At 38.7% G+C, this 12,764-nt stretch overlaps 1 protein-coding gene across 1 annotated transcript in view; it reads left to right on the top strand.

Annotated features, from left to right (window-relative positions):
* The first annotated feature begins 581 nt into the window (after positions 1 to 581).
* Positions 582 to 12,764, top strand: part of LOC119810821 (zinc finger protein 58-like) — a 42,622-nt gene continuing 30,439 nt past the window's right edge. Inside the window, exons 1-3 of the mRNA XM_038324486.2 lie at positions 582 to 690; positions 8,351 to 8,477; positions 8,936 to 9,031. Of these exons, the coding sequence (XP_038180414.2) occupies positions 676 to 690; positions 8,351 to 8,477; positions 8,936 to 9,031 (238 nt within the window). The 5' untranslated portion in view covers positions 582 to 675. The remainder of the gene's footprint in view (positions 691 to 8,350; positions 8,478 to 8,935; positions 9,032 to 12,764) is intronic.

The following is a 12,764-nucleotide window of genomic DNA, read 5'->3' as shown; positions in this document are numbered from 1 at the left end:
AGCTGGGGAGTCGATATATGTAAGGCTCACAAGGTTTGTCAACACAGGGGAACACAGAGTATTAATTCCTTCATTCTAAAGCACTTTATTTACCCCCAAGATACCCTTTCCTTGTCCCTTCCCCCCCCCCCCCCTCTCTCTGTCTCTCTCTTTCACTTTGACACAAGGCCTCTATAAATTGCTCGGGCCGCCTTGGATTTGTAAGCCTTTCCTCTTAAGCCGGATGAAGAAGAAGAGACCAAGGGTAATTTTGAAAGTCATCTTCAAGTGACAGCCCTTCCACTTTAGCCTCTTGCTTCGTTAAAGTACAATTAAGTGAAAGCCACATCTCTGTAAGGGTAGTAAGACTTTATAATTAGTAGACGACTTTTTGAACGACGGTTTAATCAGATATAAACTTTCCTGAGGAAGTCTCAACTGACGTTCCAACACGTCCTGTTTCCAATCGGACTTTAAAAGCAGCCTGCCAGCCTGCACTTGGTGAGGACAGGGCTCGTTTCCATCCATCCTCTCCAGCGGAATGTGGGGTGAACACAGAATCCTGGGAAATGTAGTCGGGTTCGCTGCGACGTCACAGCAGCCGCTCCGCGAGCCGCACTTCCGCATCCCGTCTGCAGACGTTTGTCCTCCTCCTAAGTTCGGTGGTTTTGGGTCGTGCTCCTCGCTCTCGGTCGGATGTCGGACATGGAGGTTGGTCCAGGGAGCAGCGCAGCCGGAGGGACTGAGTGTGCGGGTGGGTGGCTCGGCTTGGAGGGTGCCGAGCTGGGGCTGGCCAGAGGCGAGGAGAGAAGCGGACTCGGAGATGCTGTGCTGACCTGGGCTGGGCCAGTGAGCCTGGATGCAGGTCTGGGGTGGGAAGATGATATGGGGGTGGAGCTGTGAGTCAAAGCTTTGTTAGGACTCGGCTGCCAGAGTCCAGTGTGCGCTTCTGGGGTGGGAGAGCTGGTTCTTTAGCCCAGAGTGTGGAATGGTTGTGGAAGATGTATGGTTGCCCCCCGGCAGGGTTGCCCAGCGCACAGCCTGCACCCGAGGTGTTGTTATAGGAGCCCACGTCTAGCTTGTCTGGGGAAACGTGCTCTCCTTAGCTAACCCACTGTCACTTGACTGTGCTCTGATTCCTCGGGACTTGTGGAACAAGTGGAGATCAGGCCCCTCCTGTATTTTATGGCCGGCCTAATACTCTTGGTGTGAGTTGATGGAAGTTTACAGGGACAGAGTTCTGTTAAGAAGATCGGTGTACAGGGTGTTAGTCCCATTTTCTTTGGAATAAATTATTAGATTTCTGGACTGTTGTTTTGAAGGAGAAGCCTTCGTGGTCACCTCTGTGATCAGAATCCTCAGACTTAACATTCCCATATAGGGACAGCATAATGTCCTCGAGGAGAAGGTTCGAGCTTTGCGTCGCTCAAGCCATTATCGATCCCGTATTGCGGAGTGAAAACCTAGAGAATAGTGCCTCAAGCAGTTATGACAGAGATGTGATGTCGGAAGTATTCATTCAGTATCAGAAAGACTGAAAGGTGAATTGGAAGACATGTTGCTCACTCAGGTTCTTTGATCTGTACATAGCAGACTCCCCAGCTCATCTTTTGTATGGTTTCATAGTTCACAGCACTTTGGGTCAAACCAAGTTTATGTAGCATTAAAGTCTACGAAAAAGAAGCATGAACTTTAACATATCATAATCTCAATGCTACTATTTCTGTTGACTGTAAGTGAAGTACAGACACTTCGTAGTTAGTGTTCCTCGGCGACAGGGCAAGAATGCTTTGCGTTTCATATTACTTAAGGTGGGAAGAGTACACTGTCGGTGCATCAAAACTGGTTTCCTACAAAGTAGGGTGATGCAGCAGTGTGCTCTCATAGGCTTAAGACCCTTTAGGTATAGTTAATTTAAACACACTTGTGATTGAAAACAAGCCAAACAAGCAGGCAAACACAAAAAACTTGAAGCCTGCTCTTCATGCCTTCTTGTCATCTCTGTATTGTGAAGCCAGGGAATTAGCACTTAAAGGTCATCCTCTATATCATAGATTACCCAAGACCAACTTATGCTAAATGAGATTCCGTGTCAAAAAAAAAACTTTAAGATGTAGTTTATGAATATACAGTGTATGGTTCCTATGACTTGGCTTAACAGTGACAGACAGAAATCTGTCTAATTGACAGTGACATTTAAAATATATACTTGAGAAGGTCAATTGTCTGTATTTGAGATGTAATTTCAAAATCTCCAAAAAACATGCTTTAGTTAAAGACGTTAAATTTTGGTGATTAGATTTATCGTTTGCATTTGCTGTGTGAGGGAGGATTCTACTCTGCCTTGCTTAAATATTCCTCCATATTTTCAGGGGATGTTCATCATCTTTGATTATTGATTTGTATTAGTTTCTGTCAGGACCTCATGGTCTTCTGGTTTCCTCTGATCTGTTCATATTTGTGCTCCTTAAATATCTAATCTGAGATGTCAATCATTGCCCCTTTTCATCTTCACTTCTTGACTAATGCAGCCCTGCATTACAAATTCTAATCATTCTTAATAAAAACTCAGAGTGAGACATAGGAGTGAAAGCTGACACTTCAGAGAAGCAGAGTGGGTAGCCGCCAGAGGTCTTTCCTTTGCTCGTGCTCAGACCAAAGGGGTGATCCTGTCCTCAGACTGCCTCCTCAGACTGACTGCTGCTTCAGACTGCACTGAGCTCCTGTCTCCACTGCCTTATATTCTCTCTGCCCAGCCATATCACTCCTGTCTCCACGTCTCTAGTACTGGGATTAAAGGTGTGAGCCACCACCCCTTGGCTCTGTTTCTCTTTTTGACTGGATCAGTTTTGTGTAGCCCAAGATGGCCTTGAATGAACAGATCTGTCTGCCTACGTATCCCAAGTTCTGAGATTAAAGGTGCGTGGCACCACTGCCTGGTCTCTAGTGGCTTAGTGCTACTCTCAGATCTTCAGACAAGCCCTATGTGTTAAAACACTACACAGCCCTCCATGGTTTACATTCTGCTTTCTCTGTAACTTGGATGCCTTTCCCTGATGGTGGAAGATACAAAATAATCCCACACTAGTTCAGAATTATGTATAATAAAGGGTTATTTATTTAGGGGAGACTCACAGATTACTGTTGTAGATCACAGTCCTCTGTGCAAACGGGGAACAGGAAGGAACAGTCTAGCAGCCAGAAGTGAAAGCTAGAAGCAAGAGAGCAAGCACACGCTTTACAGCTGCATTTATAGTATGAGACCACGCCCAAGTGGGCTGGTATCTTAAAGGCTATTGGCTGAAGGAGCAGAACGAGCTCTCACAGCACCTCCCCCTTTTGTTTAAATAAGAGAGTTCTAAACCCAATACAAAACTATATACACTAGTAACAGATATCAACTATAAGATTAGAATTACAACCATTATGAACAATATTAAGCAAGGAACATATGCTAAATCTTTTAATAAACATTTTATCCTAAGGAGTTTAAGTCTTGTACTGGAAATGGCTTGACTACATCAAAAGAGGATGGTAACTACTGACTATGTAATCTGCAACTGCATCGAAGGCCTGAGAAGGGAAATAATATTACTTGAGTAGGCAGGAAGTCCAATCAAGCAGCTTCCAAATTGTGCAGTAGATGACAGAGATAACTGGCTGCCTGAGCAGTCACCCAAAGTCTATTTGCAATGTTGAAGCAACCAACTTTGTCCAAGGCCTAGAGTAACTGACAGACCATTTTCAGAGGCAGGAAAAATTTCAGAACCATCTTAGCCTGTCTTGGCAAGTTTTGGCAGTCTTTTTTCTTGTATCCTGCTTGTCCAATGTGGACATCATGTATTTTGTCAGTGGTCGAGGCATGGGCAGTTTCTTGCCCAAAAGTCACTTGTGCCAAGAAGAAAACTCCAAGTGGAGTGTCTTTGAAGCTCAACACTCTCTCAGGAATAGATTGGTGCTATCAGGAGCAATCGTGTCTCATGTCAATAGAATCCTAAGTTATTTAAATGCAATGTTCTACAGATCTTTGAAGTGGTTGAAGGTTACCTGTCTATGCAGAGTACAACCTCTGTGTATCTAAAGAACCTAATTAATCTGACTGAAAGTATAACAAACATGAATGACTATTGGCCTACAATACATAATACCTATATAACTTAAAGATTAGGACTTCATATCAAAATATTAAACAATCACTAAAAAACTGTGCAGTAAAGGAGGACAATTACCTCAAAATGTAAACAATGTATAAATATCTTGATCAGAGATAGAAATATATAATGCAATATGATAAATATATTCTAAAATTGTATCAATATACAAAATGTCTTAAATAGAGGTAGAAACATACATGCATACAATCTGACAAAATAACTTTGTATAGATGTACAAATATTGTAAGCAGAAATAGAATATTTAATATAACAAATATAATATGAACTTGTATCAATACAAAAATCTATACCAATGTAAATTGTCCATAAATAGTAGCTCACAAGTATTTACTCTATCACTATTATTATTATTAGTGTGAATAAGTTCATACTAAATTACCTATTATCCTATTCAATTTTCCCTCTTTTTTTTTTTGTCTCTGTGCCTACATAATTTCCACCCCAACCCTATATGAGTAATAATCAACCCCGAAATGGTGTCCCTGGCCCTCAGGACAAACTTTGTTGGGAGAGGGGACATTATCTTCTAGAGTTGCTTCCAGCTGTCATGGGGGCAATGTTCTTTCTATGGGATCCTATAAAAGTAAAATGATGGTTAAGTTTCAAGATTGCTGTTTTGTATAATTGCAGATGGTCTCTGAGTAGTCCATAGGGTATTTTTGTTTGTTTACTTGTTTGTTTGTTTGTTTGAAGTTCTTACTTGGCGTTCTGGCCAGAACGTTGTAATAAGGTGCACCATCTCCACATCTAGTCCCCCATACCAGTCTCATAGTAGCACTATCAGCACCATGATGTCATATCAACCAGGTGGAACCATTGTGGTGGGGCCCCATCTTCCTCCTGGAAGCTTCGACGATTACTGCAGGAAATCTACTGTTCATTGTTAAAAACTTAAACATCATTCATATAGACATATATTCAACAAAAGATATGATATAGACAAAATGGGCATTGAGAAAAGTAAAATCTTTTCTTAAAATCTATCTTCTTTCTGTCCCTTAACAGTTGGCTCCTGACATGAGACAAGAATTCTGATTTTTTTTTGTTGTTGTTAACAACATGCTTGGATTTAGAGAAGGATAGAGCCACCATCCAAGTCCAAAGCCAGGTCTGATTTTTAATTAGAGATATATACATATGCAGATAATCAAATTATACCAAGCAGATTATATAGCATCATAAATCAGTTTTTTCTTTGTTTGTTGATTCTTTCTGGATAGTTACGTTTTCATCTTTAGGCATCTAGATGTCCAAGGTCTCTCGACTCTTTTTGAAGATGAGTATTTTCTTGCAAAGACAAGAACAGAACCCTGCCCCAACCTTTATGAGGTTTTCTTACCACCTGTATGATTGTCACCTCTGTGGATGAGCTGTTATTTCTCTTTCTCAAGAGGTTTCTCTGTTTCAAAGTGAATCTTTATTAATTTTGATGGTATCTTCTTCTCCTGTGAAAACGAGTGAAACCCCTTCCCCAACATAACACATCTGGTTTCAATTGTGAGGTCAACACATCCTTGAAATATACCAGCTGATTTAATTTTGAAGTTTTTTTTTTCTATTATCCAATGTCTTTCTGCTGCTGTTGTTCCTTTCTCATTAGTGTTAAGAAACTTCAAGATTAATAAAGAATTATGTTATCTATTTCTGGGGATATTTTCCATCCCTTTCTGTTTGTGTAACATATCCTTTATAGTTCGATTTGATCTTTCTATAACTGCCTGACCTGTAGGATTGTGTGAATATACCTGTAATATGTTTTACATTATAATAAGCAAAAAACTGTTTCATATTCTTAGTAACATATGCTGGACCATTGTCTGTCTTTATTTGTGGAGGTATGATGGCCATAATTACTAATAAATACATGATTACTGAATTGGCCTTTTCTGACTTCAAGGCAGTTGCCCATTGAAAACCTGAATAAGTGTCAATGGTGTGGTGAACATATTTTAATTTTCCAAATTCTGTAAAGTGGAACACATCCATCTGCCAGATTTCATTATTTTGAGTACCCTTTGGGTTACTCCCTGCAGGTAGCGGTGTTTGGTTATAGAAAAAGCAAATAAGACATCTCTTTATAATCTCCTTAGCTTGTTGCCATGTAATAGAAAACTCTTTAAACCTTTGCTATTGACATGATGTTTCTTATAAAATTCTGAGGCCTTCAGCCCACTTCCAATCAGTAATCAATCAGTTTCTGCATTACCTGTGCTAGAGGACCTGGCAGACCCATATGGGGTTGGATGTGTTTTATGTATATGGAACAAAGCCTATTCCTGTTTATATCTTGAACCTATATGAATAATGAAGTCAGTGCTGTATCATCTGGTATAAATTCAGTCGTTTCAATATGTAAGACAATTCTTTCCACATATTGCAAACTTGTAACTATATTGAGAGGTTCTTTAAAAAAATCCCTTAGTACAATGAGAATAACATATAATTCTGCCTTTTGGACAGAATTATAAGGGCTTTGTTCCACCTTACTTAATTCTTCTGATTTGTAACCTGCCTTTCCTGATTTATTTGCATCAGTATAAAATGTAAGGGCTCCAGTTATTGGTGTGTCATGTACAATTCAGGGAAGAATCCAAGTAGTCCCAGGGAATTAACAGCTGAAGCAGAAAAAGAATTGATGATCATTGAAGAGAAATTACAAGAGGCACATATAGATAGAGTGAATCTAAATCTTAATTGTATTCTAGTCATATTGCCTTCTAGAATTTCCTCTACAGGAATTTTAATGCAAAGGGAAGATATTATCTTAGAATGGATCTTCTTACTACATAAACCAAGTAAAAAAATTAAAAAACTTATGTGGAAAAACTCTCTGAATTAATTTTAAAAGGAAAATTGAGATTTTTATCAACTAGCAGAAATAGACCCAACAAAGATTATAGTGCCTTTTACTGCTGATAAAATTAAAAAATTATGGGAAGACAATGAGCCATGGCAAAGAGCTTGTGCTAATTTTTTAGGAGAAATTCATAGCAATTATCCCAAATTATAATCCTTGACCTCCAGTTACCAAGGTATAGCTGTCATAGGCATAGCCCAAAGCCTGCTGTAGAATTCTAGCAAATGGACAAATAGCTCTCTGTAAAAGAAAAACATAAAAAGAGAGGAAAAAGGAAGTGGGACAAGTTAGAGTGCTCTCTAGTGTATTTTAAATCTTTAAATGTTATTACTACACTTACTAATTTGTAATCTGTTGAAATATTTTTGATTTTGTTTTGGCTGTGAGTTCCTCCATTACGGTTATACTCGGGACTGCCCCATCCCAAGTCTCTTGGTGTGCTGGCAGTAGGTCACTGTTGAACTCTGTACAAATGCAGTCATCCAGACCTGTACCAGAGCTGCTGTCACAATCTTCATTTTCATTACATCTCACATTCATGATTGTGCATATTAAGGGTTGATAAGTACCTTCTCCCCCACTATGACTTTCTCCTGTGCATCTGTGTCTGGTCTGGTGTATTAAACAAGCATAACACAAATATAATCTCCTCTGAGAAATGTATCTCTGTGGTATATAGAACAAGCATAAGACAAATGTAATATGTTCCTGTGCATAAATTTATTTCCTTTTTACATTTCCTAAAAGTCCAATATCCATATGAGATAATAGAATCTCTTCATTTTCTTTGCTTGAAGTTGGGTCAAGGGTGACCCTTGTGAGACCAAAGATGAGTTCATTTGATCATATCAGAAGTATCTTAGGAATGTTACTTGTAGGCAGAGTTTCTCTGTGTCCCAGCAGCCACTCCCAAATAACAAGACTGAGACTTATTATTAATTATAAATGTTCATCCAATAGCTTAGTCTTGACTTTAGCCAGCTCCTACAACTTAAATTCACCCATTTCTTTTAATCTATGTGCTGCCCAGGGCTTGTTTACCTCATCTATGAACTTCCATGGTTTTTCTTCCGAGTCTATCTTCAGAATCCCAAGACTCCACCCATCTTCTTCCCAGCATCCTCCTGCCTTTCATTGTTTTACTAAACCAATCCAAGTGACAAATCTTCATGGTGTACTAAAAGATTATTCCACAGCAGCTACATACCTACGCCTGCAGCACTTCCAGCTTCTGCCTTATCCTCAGCAAAATTTAGAGTTGTTTACACAAACACATGATGCTGGTGTTTTATGTTATTATGGTTTTCAGATGTATAGCAATCATTTATTTTTATTCCAGGAAATGCTGTCATTCAGGGATGTGGCCATTGATTTCTCTGCAGAGGAATGGGAATGCCTGGACCTTGCTCAGTGGAATCTGTACAGGGATGTGATGTTGGAAAATTACAGCAACCTGGTGTTTCTGGGTGAGGATTGCATCTATAAGTGAACTCTTATTGCACAACCAACATGTAATTTCCTCCCTTTGTAGAACATCCTATGGGTATTTGTTCTTTCCAGCAGTAACTTTTATATACCTGCTTTTATGAAAAAAATGAGGGAGATTGCTGATATTTCAAGAACTATTTTATTGTATTTCTTCTTGTGTTTTTGATGCGGCTTTATGATAGTTTTGTTTATTTGTTTTTTAATATGCTTTCTTTATTCTTGTTGTAATTCTATGAACTCAGTATTGTGCAGTATGGAGCATACATGTTAAAGAAAATGTTTCACCCTTCAGCTTTCATATATTTTTCTCAGGAAACATTTAATGAACTAATTTTCTAAAATTCTTTAATCTTTTCTTATAAGCTTAAAATGGAAGAGGTTGCTAATTTCGATTAGAAAACACTAACATTAATGTTCACCTTTTCCCCCCAAATAGGTCTTGCTTCCTGTAAGCCATACCTGGTCACATTTCTAGAGCAAAGACTAGGGCCTTCAGATGTGAAAAGACCAGCAGCTGCGGCCTTGCACCCAGGTGTGTAGAGATGAGGGGACAGAGGACAGAGTGGGAGGCCAGAGATCCGGGGGCGAGCCAGGCTTCACCTTGAACTCCGAGACAGTGTTCTAGTACTATCATTTTTTAAGAATCTGCGTCTGTGTCTTTTGCTGTCACAGAAGGGAATCTGCCAGATGTCGACGGTGGTTTACAGCTCTCAGCTTTGGTCTTCCTCTCCAGTGGCTCTGCTTATATTTTAAGTAGTCAGAACTCTTAATTTTGCTGGATTTATATTGTAACTGACGTTTTACTGTTTTCTACCCGTCTGAAAATTCCCACGCACTTCTAAAGACAACTGTAAACATGAATTTCTTCCATGTCATGTACATACTTGTTAATTACAAAGTTCTCATCAAACTACGAATGACTAGGCTGTATTCTGATTTTTATTTTTATTTATTTATTTACTTATTTATTTATTTTTTGTGTGGCTTTTCAAGACAGGGTTTCTCTGTAGCTTTGTTGGCTGTTCTGGAACTAGCTCTTGTAGACCGGACTGTCCTTGAACTTGTATTCTGATTTTTTTAACATACTGTGTCAATTTGAAATGCATTCCCTTCATGGGTATAACAAAATCTACACATCTAGAAGCCTATTTTTAATGACAATAGATTTTCAGAATTTTGTGTACTCATCTTTTTCTTACTTTGCAGTTTTATTTTCTGTGTTACTTTATTGTTTCCTTAAATTATTTCTTCATGTGCAACCTGTGTATTTCTGTAAGTGGAATGGCCAATGCTAAGCTCTATGAACATCAGTACAGTATATGTCCACTTCATGAGCAAATATGAATCTCATATTTTCATGTCTTATATATTTCGTTATTCAATTGTTTTATCTCGTGAATGAGTCCAAATAGGCTAGCTTTATGATATACTCATTGACAATAATGTTGCCTTTTGCAAAAGTCTGTCATTTATACATGAATTTCAAAGTTTTTCACAAGTCTATATTAGGAATTTATTTCCTTGTTATGAAAATGTAACATAACATACTGTCTTCGTCTCTTGAAATCCATTATTTCACAGTGTTATAGATGGTAAACTTCTTAGGAAATGAATCTTTCAAACTTCCAAAACTAAAACTCTGTTCTTAAGATTAACACTGTGTGATTCTACGTCCATTTAATTTAAGACCATCAAAATCAACATCCAATACTCAGTTGTGGCCACTGTAGTCGAATGGGATTCCTGTATTTGAACTCTTGGTCCCCAGTTGATGGTGCAGCCTTGCTGGATGCAGCACATAACTAGGAGCTATGCTGAAGTCCTTTCAGAGTTCAAATCCTCCCTCTACTGCTAGTTTGTTTGTAGTGAGGGGCTGCGGGCAGGGCTGCTTTTCGTCCTGCCCGGCTCCCGCATGGTTAGCTTTACACCCGAAATAATAACACACAAATTGTATTCTTTTAAATACTGCTTGGCCCATTATTTTCAGCCTCTTACTCACATCTTGACTAACCCATATCTAATAATCTGTGTAGCACCACGAATGGTGTCTTACCGGGAAAGATTCAGCATGTCTGACCTGGTGGGTGGCTTCATCGCATCTCTCTCTGAGGAGAGGCACGGCAGTCTCTCTCACTTAGGAGAGGCGTGGCATCTGATTGAGCCATCTACCTCACTTCCTTCTTCCTGTTCTGTCTACTCCACCCAACTAAGGGCTGGCCAAGGCAGTTTCTTTATTAAAACAGAAGACCCTCCCATATCATTTCCCCTTTTTCTGTTTAAACAAAAAAGAAAGGATTTAACTTTAACATAGTAAATTACATATAACAACAGTTATCAAGTAAGAATTACAGTTATGGTATTTATATCTACTTTATCTTTTATCATAAGTAAGGAAAACTATAACTATCTATCTATTCTTCAGCTCCATCAAAGACTCCAGAAGAACACAATATTACCTAAGTAAATAAGAAATATGCAATTTCCAAACTCTAGAAATGATAGAGACATCTCACTGCCTGGACAGTCACCCAAAGTTCTTTTGTATTGTTGGGGCATCTATCTTAAACCTATAGGCCCACAGTATCCAGCAGACTTTCCCATGAAGCAGGAAATTTCAAAGACAGTTCAGTCACTTTCTTCTGTGTCCTGCAGAATGTCTCGCAGACTCTTTCATGAGTCAGGAACCCCAAAGAATCATCTCACCATTAGGCAAGTTCAGCAGTCCTCTCTCTGCTGGTTCTTTGTGTTCAGTTTATGCAACAGTCCAGGCAAGAGCAGTTTCTTGCCCAAATGGCTATCAAACTCCATAAGGAGCCTCTTCGATCCCCATCTTCCTCTTGAAGTAGATTGGTGCTGCCAGGAGCAGATGTGTCTCATTGTCATGAAAAACCCTAAGTTATTAAAACACTTAAAATGCCATATTCTGTAGCCTTTGAAAGATATGAAGAATGCCTATTTAACTAAAATATATCTCTATATATCTAGAAAAATCTAACTAACATGACTATAAGCTTGACTATTATCAATGATTATCCATTAACAACCTATATTTCCTAATTATACATTACATTTTAAAATGAACTACACAATCACAATAGCTTAATCAAGATCAGAAATACATATACATATAACAAAATTGACCTTAAAGTCCATACCAATGCAAATTATTCATATCTATATCATCTCCCCCTTTAAATGTAAAAGAACATTTATGAACAATATTTGGGAATATGGGCGCAGTTATTTCTCTCCAAACTGCTTCCTGCTGAATGGGGATGCTGTTAATCAGATCTTTCATGGTGTAACCTGTGTGCCAGGTTCATCTCAGTCATCAGTTGGGTGAAGTAATTTTCTGAAGTTGTTCACAGCAACCTTTCAGGAGGCCGTGGTCTATCATACCATATTGGGATAGATGCAATCCATAGGTTCTCATTTTCTGTAAAAACAAAAGAAGAATCTCTTTTCCAAAGTATCATATCCTTAGATCCAAATTCTGAAGTCAAGGTATTTTCAAAATATCTATGTTGGATTAGTTCAGCAGCATTTATAAACAAATATCTTTTAGCAGCTGTTGCTTCTTCCTCAGCATTCAAACAATTCAAAGAGAGCATAATAGCATACAGTATCAAGATTCTCTCTGTATTTTCCATTTTTATGCGGCTTTACTTTAACCTCTATTCTTTTTTTTTTTTCTTTTACTTTTTTGAGACAGGTTCTCTGTATATCTTTGTCCTGGAATAACTCTATAAACCAGGCTGTCCTTGTACTCACAGTGCTGGGGTTAAAGGTGTGTGCTACAACACCTTGAACTCACAGAGATCTTTCTGTCTCTGCCTCCCAGGCATTCGGATTAAAGGTGTGTCCTGCCACACCTTGAAGTCACAGAGATCTTTCTGTCTCTGCCTCCCAGGCATTCAGATTAAAGGTGTGTACCACCACAACAAACTACTTCCTCTTTTCTTTTTTACTTTTAAGAACTTTAACCTTTAGCCTGCATATATTTTCAACACATTGTAAACCATTTTGACATTTTCTTCGACTTTGAATCTTTCTTTTACTGTATATCTCTTTTTCTGACTACATGAGTCTTTAATTTACTAAACAATATCAGTAGGACTAAAGCCGTGACTTTGACAGCTAGATCCAGCCCATTCCTTAGCTATTCTGCCTCACGGCAGAGGTACCACAACTCTTTGGCGGTTCAAGGTCCTTGCCAGCAAGCAAGCTGCAACAGTGTTAAACAACACTCAAAAGCTCCATAGTCA

Source organism: Arvicola amphibius, chromosome 3 (assembly GCF_903992535.2).
Source record: "Arvicola amphibius chromosome 3, mArvAmp1.2, whole genome shotgun sequence".
NCBI lineage: Eukaryota > Metazoa > Chordata > Mammalia > Rodentia > Cricetidae > Arvicola > Arvicola amphibius.
The sequence above is the reverse complement of the archived record's forward strand: the minus strand, read 5'-3'. Positions and strand labels throughout refer to the sequence as shown.